Source organism: Physeter macrocephalus, chromosome 9 (assembly GCF_002837175.3).
Source record: "Physeter macrocephalus isolate SW-GA chromosome 9, ASM283717v5, whole genome shotgun sequence".
Lineage (NCBI taxonomy): Eukaryota > Metazoa > Chordata > Mammalia > Artiodactyla > Physeteridae > Physeter > Physeter macrocephalus.
Window position 1 is genome coordinate 24,183,002 of NC_041222.1, and position 16,027 is coordinate 24,199,028.

A 16,027-nucleotide genomic window follows, 5' to 3' on the forward strand; every position below is an offset into this window, starting at 1 on the left:
GTGTGTGTGTGTGTGTGTGTGTGTGTGTGTGTGTGTGTGTGTGTATGTATATATGTACCTCACATCTTCTTTATCCATTCATCTGTCGATAGATAAACATACTTTTGAGCAAAGAGAAAAACAAGTTGCAGAAGAATACGTACCTTATGATACAACTAATACAAAATTTTAAAAGTGTAACTCTAAACAGTAAATTGTTTAGGAATATATACATATGCAATGATAAACCAAAATTCAGGCTGTTGGGGACAAGGGGGGAATACGATTAGGGAAGCATAGAGATTCCAACAGTTCTAGAGTTAGGTGGTAAGTTCATAGATGTTTGTTATAGTATTGTTTTGTATGTATAAATCATTTTATAATTATTTTTTGGTTTTAAGTCAGTTTCATTTTTTTGTATATATGAATTATTTTACTTTTTTCTTTTCAATCGGTTTTATTTTTCCAATTTTATATTATTTTAGTTTCCCATAGAATCTCTTGGCAATGTAAGAAGCAAAAATGCAAATATATAAGGATGTACTCTTTATTTTTTTTAAATAAGAAGGAAAACCTAAGTATGTTCATATGGACAATGAAACATATGAAAGCAGCTATGTTAGGTTAGTATATTTATGTATCTTTTTTTATATATACTTAAAAAAACCTTTGTATAATTCTGAACAATTGATTAGAAACTGGCAAGAAAAGTGTACAAGGATGAAATGATCAAGGGGAAGAAATTAGGATTTTAGGAATAAAAGGTGGAAAGTGTGTTAGGAGTCTCATATGTTCAATGGGCAAAATGAAGGCCAGGCTGCTGGGAAGAGAACAACTCTGAGATGGTCAATTACTGTCTGGTTCTCTGCATTGCTCCAGCAACTCTCTGCAGGGACAAGGAAAGCAAATTATGGGGATGATGAGGCTGGTCTTTGTGGGTTTACTGAACGTGGTCAGAAGGGAACAGAGAGGTGGTTGTAGAATCTGAAGGAAGACAACCTTTAAGCTGACTATAGTGCCTCAGTGTAAGTTTTAAATCAGCTGGAAATTGGGAAGTTGGCTGGGGCAGGAAAGAGTTGTGAGGGGTTGAATGATTGCAGTCCACTCTGAGTATAGAGAACATTTGTGTTTAGAGGGGAAAGCACCAGAAAGGGATTCCAAACGTGGAGCAGGGCTTCATTATTACAAGGCTCTGTGGGTCTAAGGCTGGTGAGGGACAAAGTTAGAGTAACTGGAGAAAAAACAGTGGGGGACATGAGTCAAGGAATCTGAAGAATTAGTAGGACAGGTGATAAATTTGACAGAAAGAGAAAATGAGGTTGTGTCACTCTATAGGCTAGTATCTCTGGTGCTTGGGTAGAGTTTCTTACCACTTGCTGATGAGCCAGGAACATTTACTGAGGGTAAATGCTGTCTTTGCTTCAGAGAGGAGCAGGGGTCTAAAGACCAAGCACCAGAAAGACTGCCAGGGGTTGCAGAGCCATATTGACATGTGTTCAAATCCCATGGGCTCTTGGGCAAGGTACTCACCCTCTCCTAGCCACTTTCCCCATTTTCAGACAGGGAATAATGACACCTTCTCAGAAGTAGTGAACATTAAGTGTGATCATGTATGAGCATATCTACTGGAGTATCTGGCACACATAATAGATGCCTAATAAATGTTGAGTCTCCTCTTCTCCTTGAATCAAATGCCCTTAGAGCCCCAGACTGGAGGATGACCAGCATCATAGCAGGTAATCGGGTAAGGGGCCAGTGATCCTTGGGCTCCCAGTTGGAGCCATGAAATGGGCAGAGTTAAAAAAATAAAACAGGAATGAGTGTGCTTGCAACACCAACCAAAAGAACACACAAACAAAAAGTATTGTCTATGTTAGTGTCACAACTCAGCGATTATTCCCTGAGGAATAATTTTCTTCAATATCTTTTGAAGAATTTTGTTCATGGTGAGGGGTGTCATATAATAGAAGGTGCAAAAATCCTCTTTGAAACATGATGAGATTTTCAACCCATTGGGATGAAAGTATGGGCTTTTTCAAAGAAAAGTATGGGCTTTTTCAAAGAAAAGCATTTGGACGAGATGATGGACCATTTGATACTCTTAGATTTCAGTCTTTTCCGTTTTGGACTTTAGTCTTTCCCATTTTTCTCCTAGTCCTAGAACAAAGGTTTATAAGCAGCTTGCTCATGGAGCTACCTGAGAGAAGGAAATGGGGAGGGTCTGAAATCAGTGCCTAAGGCAAAAACACCCCCCAAAATCACATATAATCAAGATTATCTTTGAAAATAATTTATATAATACTTAAGCTCAAAGGTCAACATTTAGCCAAAAGAATTGAAAGCAAAGTCTTGAAAAGATAATATTTGTACACCCATGTTTATACCAGCATTATTCACAATAGCCAAAAGGGGGAAGTAAATCAAGTGTCCATTGGCAAGTGAATAGGTAAACAAGATGTGGTATATTATGTGGTATGCAATATTATTTAGCCTTAAAAAGGAAGGAAATTCTGACACATGCTCCAACATGGATGACTCTTGAGAACATTATGTTAGGTGAAATAAGCCAGACACAAGAGGACAAATACGGTGTGATTCCACTCATATGAGGTACCTAGGGTAGTGAAATTCAGAGAGACAGAAAGAAGAATATTGGTTACAAGGGCTGAGGGAGGGAGGAATGGGGAGTTATTGTTAATGGGAACAGAGCTTCAGTTTTGCAAGATGAAGAGTTCTGGAGATTGTTTAAATAATATGAATGTACTCAACATCTCTGGATACTTAAAAATGGTTAAAATGATAAGTTTTATGTGTGTTTTACCGCAATTTTTTTAAGTCAACAATTAGCTTCTTGCGTTATCTTTGTGCATTTAACTTATGCAAATTCAACCGAAGGCAAATAAATGCCCCTTATCTAGAACTGATCTTCCTTGCCTCCCTCCCCATTCAAACCAGACTTTTGCCCCTAGAATCCCCGAAAAAGGAGCTTCCCCACTCCCCCTTTCTTTTTTCCCTTTGGGCCAAGCACCTATATTTGAATTTGTATGCAGGATGGTGCTCGGCTGTATCTCTCATTCTCTTCTTACTGTATTTTATAGTTGAGGAAATGAAGGCACTGGCAAGAAGCAGGGAGAAGGGTTTGGCTCCTAGACCACACACAGCACTTAGAAAATACTGTATGCATGAACTAATGAAGAAAATCATGAGAGCTCCCACGTTTCTAGTTTTGAGCTATCAGTGCACACAAAAAAACCATATTTGTACTAACTTGGAATATGTGTTTGGGGTAGAGCTGAATAAAAGTTGTATTTGCATTGCCCACAGAGGGGTTTCTAAGCAATGTAGTAGTAATGGCTTCAGCAGAAAGGCAGAGAGTACCAATCAATCTTTGAGAACTCTTACCCTGATTCTTGTAAATTCTGGTTCACAAACAACTGATATCCTGTCATCTTGATATAGAAATAAATCCTTCATACCCCTAAATGATAAGTTTAGGCAACAGATTGTTAGCTCCGCTTATGTTATACACAGTTGAAAGCGAAAACTTCATACACTGTGCATGTTTGTTTCTCCTCAAAGCACCCAACTGTGCTTTGCCTGCAGGAAGTAGTCAATAAATGGTTATTGAATTTAGAATGTCCTTCTTCGCAATCAGTGAGGTTTAATATATTTCCAATTCAGAATGCCTATTAATTTTTCAACATTAGTAAGCCTTTTAAAAAATCCATTTGGGGTATGTTTAAGAGTTCACAGCAAATACCATTATATAAATGGTTAAGAAAATACTGTTAAATGAAGCGTGCTTATTCAACACACCAGTAGCCATTGATAAAATGTAATTTAATTTAATCATTTAACTTTACATTGTTAATGTACAAGAGCATTTCTTTCAAACACAGGTTAACACACACTAAAGAGCAATGCTGTTAGAGGAGCAGAGAAACTTTGGAAAACTCTGCTGTCTGAAATGAAAGCAAGGCACTCTCCATTAACAGCTGGTGGATTCCTGATTTCCGCCCACAGAAGGCATGTTCGCACTGAGAGAGCTCTCCCACAAGGGAAGAATCACCTGCTTTAATTCTTGCTGTCCTCATCTGAGCTAGTTTGGTCATCCACTCTGTATAAACTTGTGTGTCAACATTAAGATAAAAAAAGAGACTTGAATTGATAGATGACTTGGTGGGGGGCTCTCATAGTTGTAATAACTATGGAAGACAGAAGAACACTAGCTATAAGCTTTATTTTCAGCACTAGTGTCTGGACCTATAAACTAAAAACCTTCATTCCTTCCAACCAATCAATATCGGCTAAAAAGTCTTTTCCTTAAATCTGATGGGTGTAAAAATGAAAAGTGACAGCATTTCTCTAGGGCTCTGTTTTTTTGTTTTGTTTTGTTTTTCCTTTACAGACATGACAAAAAACAAGGATTAACATTCCAAGACTAACGGTGCACAAAAGGGTTATATATATGCACAGTATTTCTAATTTATCCAAATTCATTTTGAATTTGGTCTGAAGCTACCTTGTATGAAATGTTAGCTTTCCTGATATTTAATAATGTTTATTGTGTTTGCATATAAGCTAAAAAAAATCACTGCAAAAGTACTATTTTTCATGGTAAAATGTAAATAAATATTAGTGGTTATTTCTAAAAGCCTGTTTCCCTATAGGTGCAGTAAATTAAGTAAAAAGACCATGGAAAGAAGAATTAGGTCCTAGTCTTGATTCTGTTACCAGCTGTCTGACCTTGGGTAACTCTTTGCCTTTTGCTGGGCCCCAGTTTTCTCCTCTATGAATTTCAGGGTGGGTGGACTAGTTGACATGTCAGGCCCCTTCTAAGTCTAACATTCCAAGATCCTAACATTCCAGATCCTATCATCTTGATATAAAAATAATAATCTCTCACAAAAGCTCACACAAACATAATACATGATCAAATATCAGAATGACTCTTGGAAAAAAACATATATGATTTGCTATCTCGGCTATCCTTTGCAGCAATTAGGCAATTCATTTGGCATTTGTTTGATTGTATAATTTAATGACAATATAAACAGCATAGTTTTGTTCTTTTTCCTTTAAAAAGACTAAAGCAAAAATGATTTAAAGCTAACAAAAACTACTGTGACATCAGTTTGACATTCAAAGTTTGTTTCTTAGCAAAATGGCCAAAGATATTTTGACTTGATACAGAGTATATAATATAAAGACTTTTAGACCTAAAAATCTTCAAACATTATTTGAATTTAGCAAAACATAAGCAAAATTTTAATATCAAAGTGCTAAACAGTACTGCCTTAAAAGTCACTGCAAATGAACCATAAAATAACCTCATGGGAAGTAACATTTATTGTACAAATGGTTAATAAAAAGACACATTATAAATATATATGTAACCTGCTATATTTATATATATATTTGCTTATTTAATTTCTAATTGGTGTATCCAAGTTCACTGTGAACACCCCATTTAAGTATTCTGTAACTCAGCTTCCAGGAGCTGGTGGTCTTGCAATAAATACAGGCAAAGCTATTACAATATAACGTGCATACAAATGTTTATACAAATAAGGACACTATGCAACAAATTATCTCATAATAATATGGCATTAACAGTATAAACATACAAAAGGGAGTACGAACACGGAATGTTGAAACGCAGCCCACTAATCCTTTCTAAGTACTTACATTCACACTATTTTTTTTTTTATAATAAGACTTCCTTGTTCTCCAAAATTGTCTCCTTAACCGATAACAAAAATTAAATTATAGATATTTTAAAAACCTTATTATCCCTGGTGCTTACCCTGTATGATCCATTCCGACTCATTTGCATGTTCTCATCTAGGGTTCAAACGCTTAAAACTCATTGAATGCTCCTGGGGCTTCTGAATGAATGTGTCAGTCGGTTTCTATAATTGAAGAAAGTTTAGGGAACTCCGGCTAGATTTATAGAACATGACAAAAAAAAGCTGTATGCAATCCATCTTATAATCTGAGCCCCCTTTAGGACAGTTGGACAGTCAGGGCAGGGATCTGTAGCCATCAAGAATGGCCTAAATTCTTGGATGGACCATACCTCAGAAGGGTTCTAAAGGGCAGGTGGACAAAGCCTCTGCTAGGAAAATTAGCATGTGTCATTTGCTAACATGACTGCCTCCTTTCAATTTCCATATAAAATAAAGGAGAGTTAATAAACAAGACTTAGTAAGACAGCACTTTAAAAATTGCACTTGTATATGGAAGCGAACAGCCATTATCATTTTGCTATGTCTGATTTATAGGTAATCCTCCATCTTTCACCATTTGTTAAAATAAAATAAGGAAGAAAGAAATTAGGAAGAGGGAATTTCTGCTTTGTTTGCACCACATATGTACCCTTGATACAAGAAGTGTACTCTAAAGGGATCAATCTCAAGACACATCCTACCCTGGCGAACAACCCTTGGCTGTTCTTGTTTTTAAATACAAACCAACTATAATTGTATTCCCCAGAAAGAGTTTTAAAACAGTTATTATTATTATTATTTTTTTCCTGCTGGGATAGCATTGTCCAAAAGTGCTTTGTTAGCAATTTCTTAGAAAACCCTCATGAACTATACCCCCCCCACCCCAACCCCAAAGCCTAAATATAAAACACAACCCCAACACAATACTCTGCAAGTTTTCTGGCTTTCAGTTGTAAGGAAAAGTGCCAGAAAAAAAAAAAAAAAAAAGTCTTTCATTTCTACAGGAGCTTGCTTTTTCTCTTAAGGAAGGACAGAAAACGGTAGGTGTCCAGACCCATCCCTCGCTGCTTAGCAAGCGGCTGCTAGCAGATGAGGCAGCTCCCTGCTCAGGCCGCTCCTGCTCAGAAAGGCAGGGTATCCAGGAAGAGCTTGTCGATGATGGAAGGTGGAGACACCAAGTCTTCCAGCTTCAGGTAGAAGATGCGCTGGAGGCCCAGGGTGCAGATCTTCCGCAGTTCTACCAGGGCACGTAGGACCTTGGGCTCAGTGGGCTCCAAAGCTTGTCCCTTACTCTGATGCTCTTTTAAGCTGCTTGTGATCTTGTTGCATAGCTCCTCCACTCTCTTTGGTTCTTTTAACCCATGTCGTTCTGCAGAGGGTTAGAAAAGGATAGAAAAATTTAGGAGGCAGTTACATCTTAAAAAAACCCGGAATCCCTGGACTTCCCTGGTGGCGCAGTGGTTAAGAATCTGCCTGCCAATTCCGGGGACACAGGTTCGAGCCCTGGTCCGGGAAGATCCCACATGCCGTGGAGTAACTAAGCCCGTGAGCCACAACTACTGAGCCCGTGTGCCACAACTACTGAAGCCTGTGCACCTAGAGCCTGTGCTCCGCAACAAGAGAAGCCACCGCAATGAGAAGCCCACGTACCGCAGGGAAGAGTAGCCCCTGCTCAACACAACGAGAGAAAGCCCGCGTGCAGCAACAAAGACCCAACCCAGCCAAAAATAAATAAAAAAAAAAAACCAAACAAACAAACCCTGAATCCCTAATGGAGTCCTGTGTCCTGTTCTGCCAGTTGGGATGGCATTTTACAGTCAAAGTGCCCTCCCACTTAGAGATAGTTCATGGCCTTTTTTATTAAACAACAATAGGGATTGAATCCCAGTCCTGTCACTTACTCACTGTGTCCCCTTGAGTAAGTCTCTTATATTCTGAGCCCCAGTTTCCTTATAAAATGAAGATAATAATCATACCCAATTCAGGGTTTCTGGGAGGATCAGCTTGGGCGAATAATGCAGATGAAGTAAGTACACAGTTCCCGTCACAGAGCCACATTGAGTGAATAACAGGGTGGTTACTATTTTGCACACATTATCTGACTGAGGTCTTACAAAAGCCCCATCAGGAAGCAACTCTTTTTCAGAGTGACATGGAAACACATCCAGGCAAATGAAAAAATGTTCTCATCTTGACACACGGGGTTGGTAGTACAGCTGTAATTTCCATTTGTTAACGCAAAGGCTGCCCTGCAAGACCTGATACAAAGCGCATTCTTGTATTTTCATGCTAACCAGCTTGAGAAGAATCCAGATTTTCTTTTCCTTGTTCTCCCAGCCGCATACTCCTATTGACCTACACCTGGCACACACCTATACCTGGTACAAAATACACGTTCCTCTGCTGTGGAGACGGAAAAGTCAGAGAAGAGAGGAGGCTCAGAGGAGGTGGTGTAAGCATTTTATAATGTGGCAAGACATGAACAACAGTATCTTATATTTTATAAAATAATATATAAATTATCCCCGTGTTAAATATTATGATCTCTTATTTTGTAAATAAGGTTAAATGGATTTCCCAAAGTCACACAGCTGCTAAAAGCTGGGATTTGAACCCAGTCTTCTGAGGCAGACTCTGTCCTCTTGCTCCAGTGCAATGTTGCATCTCCTTGCAAACAGAAAGGAGCATGACATCCAGTACAAATCAATTTGCTCTCCCTCAGCATGTACATATCAGAGTCTCTTTCCTGAGAGGAGAGCTTGGCCCCTGTTATCTTAGTCAAAGTTTTCATCTCTTGGTATATTTACATGTAAAATAATAATTCTTGAGAGATGGAAGATATCCATCCAATGGGAAATCAAGTACTAGTTTTTAATTTTTCCTACATTAATTATTTTTTTAGTTGGGAATATTTTTGTTAGAAAAGTAAATTCCCAAAATCATCGGAAAAATGAAGCAACTATCTAGACACTTTTTTTTTTCTCTTGCCCTAAATAAAAGGAGGCCCAGGAACCAGGAGATCTGCATTCTTCCCTAGCTTGGCTAGTTGTGTATAACTTGGGGAGTGCCTTCCTCTCTAGAGCCCCTATGAAAAGGAAGAGATTGGATTTAATGACCTCTAAGGTCTCTTCCAGCTCTGATGCACATTTATATATATTTATAATTATATTAAAGTACAACCATGAAAATTGCCAGCAGCATCTCAGTGGGCTGTAACTTACAGGTCTCTCATCTCAATGCAACATAATATAGAGAAAAGGTGACTGAACTTGGAGTCAGACAGACCTGGGTTCCATTTTTGGTTCTGTTACTTACTAATCATGTGACCTAATTGCTCTAAGGCTCAACATTAAAGGGTGGTAGATACACAAGTCTTTGTTGTAGTCTTCTTCATTCTTTTCTGTGTTTCTTAAATATTACAAAATGAATTGAAAGAAAAAGTGTGATTATAATAAAGCTCGCCTCCATGGTTTATTGTGAGGTTCAGCTAAGAAGATGCTACATAACAGTGTTCTGCCAACTGTAGAGTGCTACATGCGTGGCACAGTCAGCCCCTAAGACAATACCTGACACATAGCAAATTGTTGGCAGCTGCAGGGTCAAAGAAAGGCGATAAAGTCCCCTGACTCCCAAGCTTTGCAGTGCAGGATTTTCCTTTCCCCCAGGAAGCTATTAACTAATCAGCCCAGGTGCAAAGCTGTCCTCTATGGTTTATCTTTACTAAATACATAGTCCCCATGTTTTAGTCTCAGAAGAAGCACTCAAGAGTGAACTTCAACTGCAATGGTGCTCTGCCAAAAGTTTTATTTTCCCCCCAAAAGCAAAAAAGCTGGCTGAAAATTTGGCAGTAAATTTCAAGAGCTATAAAATGTTCGTAGCCTCTGACCAAGTAATCTCATTCTTGGGAATTTATCTGAAGAAAACACTGAACAGAAGAATAAGACTTCTGCATGAAGTCTTATGCATGAAGACATTTGGGGTAGCATTACCTATTTTAAAAAATGAAAAAAGATAAAGGGAAGAAGAATAGGGGAACTGTTAAGTGAAAAATGGTATGTCCTCATAATAGAAGATTCTGTAGACATCAAAAGGACAAATATGAAGGCTGTGAAGCGACATGGCAAAATATATAATATCACATTAAATAAAGATTAGAATATAAAATCTAAGCTGTGATTCCATCCATGTAAAAATTATTTCTGCATATAGAGAAGGATGAAAGGAAACAGAAAAGTGAAAATATTCATGAGATTGTCGGATAACTCTTTTCCTTTCTTTTAAAATATCCAGGTTAACGCTATCGGTATAATAAACAATGTTAAAATAGAACAAACTGGGATTTGGTCCTCTGAGAACCCCTCTAGTTGCTGTAACATGATCAGTCATCTCGCTGATAGCAAATTCTATTAAATACTGAAATATATCAAATTAGGTTCATAATGCAGGGAGAGATGCTTTTCCTGGAATAAATACCGATCCATTGATTTAAGCTTTCCCTTCCTTTCTGTGCCTCATGCCTTGCACTATATTCAAGATCCCATATTCATTGTCAGGATAAAGAAACTGAGCAATGTGTGGGCTGGATTTCAGGAGGGGGTTGATTATGGAACCTTGTAACCAGACTTTCTCATGGCCAAACTCACAGAAGGTGCCTCGGAGTTTTCCCTGCTCTCCAACCAGTTGTGACTGCTCGATAACTATGGCAACCATTATTTATTCAGTGAATTCAAGTGGAGATCGATACCTCCTGCCAGCTGGATCAAGCCTAGGCCTGGAATTCCTTGAGGAATTCAGAGACACTCCTGTTAGAAGCCAAGGGCACCTTCTTTGTTGTTTTGAACAGCTACTGGATTTGTGGCTTCTTTACTCTTTCAAAGGGGCTGAGATAAAATTCAGTCTCCAGGCAAACTACCGCCAGCAGTCAGCAAGATTTTCAAATCTCTTGGGAGTCACTAAGTGTCTGGGACCTTCCGAGTAATTTGAAATTCCTTAAAACCCCAATCACTGACATTTTAGTTTAAGGGACCCCCTTTCATCTTGCAGCTTGGTAAACATGGCTGCAGAGCTGATATACAGAGAGTTCATAAATTCTAGGGGAAATCAGACGTTTGGATTTTCCCCCTCCCTAGAGAATTATATACAGATTTCAGCTTAAGATCTTTGTCCACCATTAAATAAAACAAACTTCTCAGTATTTTTTGCATTTTGATCTACAACATTTTTACCCAATACTTCAGTATTTTAACTCAGCTTTATGTATTCAAAAATTTAAAATACAACTTATAGAAATGGTTACATAATGGATTTATATGTCATAACCATAGAATATATGAATTGGAAAGAATTTGAGTTAGTTAGTTCAAACTTTCTCCTAAGACAAGAATTCCCACTATGAGATACCACAAAGACAGTACCTGGCACCAGCTGGACTGGCAGTTCACTATTACACCCTGATAATAAAAATATATTTAATAGCACTTTACATTACATTTTTACTTAGATTATTTTACTGCACCCTCACAATAACCCTGTGAATTAGGCAGGACAAAGATGATCTTTATTTAATGAGTAAGAAGGCTAAGGCACAGAGAGTTAAGTGATTTGCCCATGGTCAAAATTAACAAGTGGCTAATTTCCTTCACACCAAGTCCAGAGATATTTCTATTGTACCTGGTTGCCTTGAACACTGTTAGAATGTTCCTCCTCTTCCTGAGATTAACTCAGCCTCCCTGTAACTCCCTCCTACTTTCCGTGTACCTAATTAGCTAATTGACTAATTGCTTCTTTCAGCAAACATTTGAGTATCTATTCTGTGCCAAGCAATGTTACAGCCACTGGGGTTAGAGCAGTGAACAAAGCAGACAGACAACAGACCGCACTCCTAACCTGCGTGGTGTTAGTATCTAAAGACACTGCTGGGTTCCTGTTCATTCTGGCTATCCATGCCATAGACATCTCTGCTAGGAGAGAGAGGAGGGCAGGCAGGGGGAGGAGGAGAGACGGGAGGGAGGGAGGGAGAAGGGAGGAAACAGGGAGAGAGAGATCAAGAGAGAGGGCGAGAGACTGATTGAGTGAAATAATAAAGCTATTTAGGTTTGCGTTCATGTTCTTCCCTCTTCACCTAGTTAACATCTATTCATCCTTTAGATTGCAGATCAAATAATTCTTCAGGGAAGCTTCCCTTTTTACTCCCAGTCTAGATCATGTTCTCCTATGGCATTTTCTCTATTTTTTCCCTTTGAATGATATCACAGGTTGAAATCAGATATTTTTGCGACAATTGCCTCCTCCTCCATTAAATGTAAGCTCCATGGGGGCATAGACTGTACTTGCTCATCATTGTATCTCCAGCACCAAGCCTACTACATAAGAGATACCCAATAAATATCTGTTAAGTGAATATGTTAATGGAGGGACCTGTAATACATATTAAATGAATACTAAACAGGTGGGTTGCTCAGAATAAATATACAAGTTGGGAGTTATTAAGAAGCTAACAACAGGAAAGAACTTAACAAACTCTAAAACCTACCACATCAGAAGCTTTGGAACCACATTTCCTGGATGTAAAGCCTTGCTCTATCACTTATTAGCTGGGTGACTTTGGGTCTGTTTCCACATTCATAAAACAGAGCTAATAATGGTAACTGCCTCATGAGTTGTTGTGAGAATTAAATGAATTAAGACATGTGAAGTACTTGGAACAATGCCTGGCATATAGTAAGTACTTAATAAATATTAGCAAGTCTCTTCCACGTCCCCAGCTCAACCTTCCCTTCAAATTTCCTTCAAATCACCCACTTCTGAGTTGGCCTATTAATGATTCCACAATCCTCCCCGTCAGTCTCACAATCATCTCTAACAATTTTTCTCCCAGGCTCATATTTAATCCACTGCAAGAACTTTGATTATTATCTCTGCAATGCTCCTTGCACCTACCTTCTCTCAGTCTCACTGCCTCTGGACCAGGTTTTCAATATGTTACCTATATTGTTTTAATAGCTTTTGACTGGTCTCTCTGCTTCCCATCTCCGCTGTAACCAGTCTCAGGTCCTTCCAAGTCTATTTACTAAAGAACATTAAACAAATAACGCATGCAGAGGCCTTGGCACAGTGCCTCGCACTGAGTATTTTAAAATGGTAGTTATTGTTAATTTCATGGACTCCTAATTACCAGTAGGCTCCCTTGTCCCTTGCTACTCAAGTGTGGTCCCTAGATCAGCATCATCAACATCACCTGGGAGCTTGTGAGAATCTCAGGACTTGCAGAGACCTACCCAATCAGAATCCTCAATTTAACAAGATGTCCAGTGATTTGCATGCACATGAAAGCTGGAGAAGGTCTGTTATAGTCAACCCCAGTCCCCATAAGATGTTTGACCCAGTCTACAACTAGCGTTCATTTAGTCTCTGTTTTGTAAACCTCACTCCCCAAGGCAGGAACTCACTGCCCATGGTTGCTTATTCCAATTTCAAATAGTTCTGTCTTTTAGAAAGTTTTTCTTATGTTGAGCTAAATTTTGCCTTCCTACAGTTTCCAGGTCTGCCTCTTAGACCCACACAAGAAATGCCAAATCCTCTTCCTCACAGCAAGGATCAGGGGATGAGGAAAGAGGTGATGATACCATCAGGAGCCTCAATAAGGAAAAGCAACTTCTTTTGATTTTGAGCCGGTCTCCACACAGGCCAACCCATCAACAGCAATAATACAGGTCCAGCCAAAGGAGAAAGAGAGGAGAGCAGCTGGGGAGAGATGTGTGTGTAACTCAAACACCAACTAACAAACAGGACTTCCTGCTCGGAGCTCTACTTCTTTCTCTGGGAAGTCATCTCACTGCTACTTCTCATGTCATAATAACATCCTTTACTGACGGTCAGTCCCAGAGACACTGAGCCCATGCTGATCAGGAAACCACAAGTCGGTCAGCAACCTGTGCTCAGGCTGTAATAGTGCTTTTCAGTCGGTCTGTCTGTCTTTGATCTATTAGAGCAGGTGTCTGTCTCCCCAGCGAGACCACAAACTCTTGGAGGATAAGGGATTTTATGCCTGGCACATAGAAGATGCTCAATAAATATTACTGAGTCAATCTGAATTGAAATAAGGTAGTTCTCAGGAATTCTGACTATTTTCTACGAACAAAGTGGTGCGCTAAAAATAAATAATTCAGATTTTCCTAATTTGGGAAACTTTCTGCTATTCACAATTAACGCACTCATTCAACCAATATTTGCTTTGTGCCAGACACCTTTCAATGCTAAAAGTAATTTTAAAGATGAATAAGACTCTCCCTGCCCTTAAGAAACCCTGGGTCTAGTTGGAAAAGAAAGACACAAAGAAATCGCTTAATGTGACGTGCATGAACAATTGTAGGGATGCATCAACATTTTTATGGATCCTTAGAACAGCTAGCTCTTCCTGGAAGTAAAACTCCTACCATTTAGGATAATAATAATAAAGGTTTGTCTAATATTTTTTTCTGCAAAGTATACATTAGCTCATTCGATCTTTACAAGAAACCTACAAGTAGACATTATTATCCCTGTGGAAAACGAGAAAACTGTGATTCAGAGAGGGTAAGGAACTTGCCCAAACTTGCAGAGCTAGGAAGTAAGGAAGGTGAAGACTTGAACTCAGCTCTCCAATCTCCAAATCTCATGATAACCTTTCTCCACTACTTTTTAAAAAAAAACAGTATGGCCCTGCCAAGTTTTACACTTAGTTTTCCTTGCAATGTAAGCCGATGGCTATATGTGATATAAAAACAGAGTAACCAGGTAACCATTTAGAGAGAAGAGTGGAGCTCTGGGAAGACAGGTGGTAGAGGGTGTGGCAGGATCAGCCACCTGCCCGGTTCTGCCATGTCACTGTTTCATTGCTTTCTGCCTCCTCCTCAGTCTCAGAATTCATGTTCCAATAAGACAAAGAAAAAGACTACAGAAAGAAAAGAGCATTTTCTACCTGACGGAAGACATGAGTAGGGAAAGAAAGCCAAGGGGAACATTCTTTTAGTGTAGTGTTTTGCAAAATGGCATTTGGGCACTCAAGTTCCCTCCACCATCTGGTCCAAAACTGCCTTTCCAATCTTATTTCCCTTTTTACTATATGGGAAATGCATTTTACTCTGAGGTTAGGTCATAATCCTAGGCCATAAGATAAATATTACATAGAATCAATATTTTTTCCTGAAAATTCTTTACATTTCCCCAAAGTGCAGGACATGCTCTCAGCTCTCACCACCAGAAGCAGAGAGACCATGGCCCACAGTGGATTCACGTCTTCTCTCTCACGCTCATTCAGAGACATAGAATCATCAAATGTAATAACTTGTACTCTTTTAATTTTTCTGTTCTTTCTACTGAGATTATATATAGGATTTAAAAGATACACAATGCAACTGCACCATACTTGCTTTTCCCCAAAATGTGTTGAAGTGTTCCACTGCCATGCCCTTGCTATGCTGATTCCTCCATCTGGAATGTCCTTCCTCTAAATGGTCTCATTTCTTGATACCACCTCCTTGGGAAGCTATTCATGACCAGCACCTCCACTTTTCTTCACCTGCAAAGTGCTAGCAGTAGTCTGAACTTCCCCTGCACTTTTAAGGACCTGAGCACTCACCACCACACACTGAGTTCACTATATCATCATCATATATGACTTCCTAGTAGACCATATACTTTCTGACAGCAGAATTCACACATGACTCATCTTTGCATCCCTAGGGACTGCCACCATGCCGCACATATAGTAGGTCTTCAGTATTTACTTAGTGAATGGATACTTATAAAATGGTAATTCCACACTAACTTTCTATTTGGGGGGCTTCTTATTTGTTATACATAATTAACTGCAACTAGATACCACCTCATTGATATTCCATCAGAAGCAAAGCATTTCCATTACTCCTATGTCAGGAATATGTCACTGGAAAAGGGAACGGTTAGGGTAGATGAACTGGGGACCTAAAAACATTTGGCAACCACAACTGTGGGGAGTTCCTTTTCACTGTGCTAAAGGAGCGTGATCTGAAAGAAACCATTTCCTGCCCCACCTCGCCACCTAGTTTTTCACCAGGGCACATAGAGAGAGGTCGAGGAAGAGGAAAAAAAAGAATTAGGAAACAAAGTCATGTTTGTACAAACTACCAATATTGTCCAGATTCTCAATAACTTTCCTGGAAAGCAAGACTGGTTAAATGTCTAAGACCCCATTTCCTTTTCATGAGTTCTGTGTGGTTTGGAGCAGACGATTTTGGGATGAATTTTCTGCTGCCAATAGCGCAACTGATATTCGACAAGCACCCTTTATGATCAGTGGA

At 39.1% G+C, this 16,027-nt stretch overlaps 1 protein-coding gene across 1 annotated transcript in view; it reads right to left on the bottom strand.

Annotated features, from left to right (window-relative positions):
• Positions 1-3,681: 3,681 nt before the first annotated feature.
• Positions 3,682-16,027, bottom strand: part of NR4A3 (nuclear receptor subfamily 4 group A member 3) — a 36,303-nt gene continuing 23,957 nt past the window's right edge. Inside the window, exon 7 of the mRNA XM_024126073.3 lies at positions 3,682-7,077. Within this exon, the coding sequence (XP_023981841.1) occupies positions 6,830-7,077 (248 nt within the window). The 3' untranslated portion in view covers positions 3,682-6,829. The remainder of the gene's footprint in view (positions 7,078-16,027) is intronic.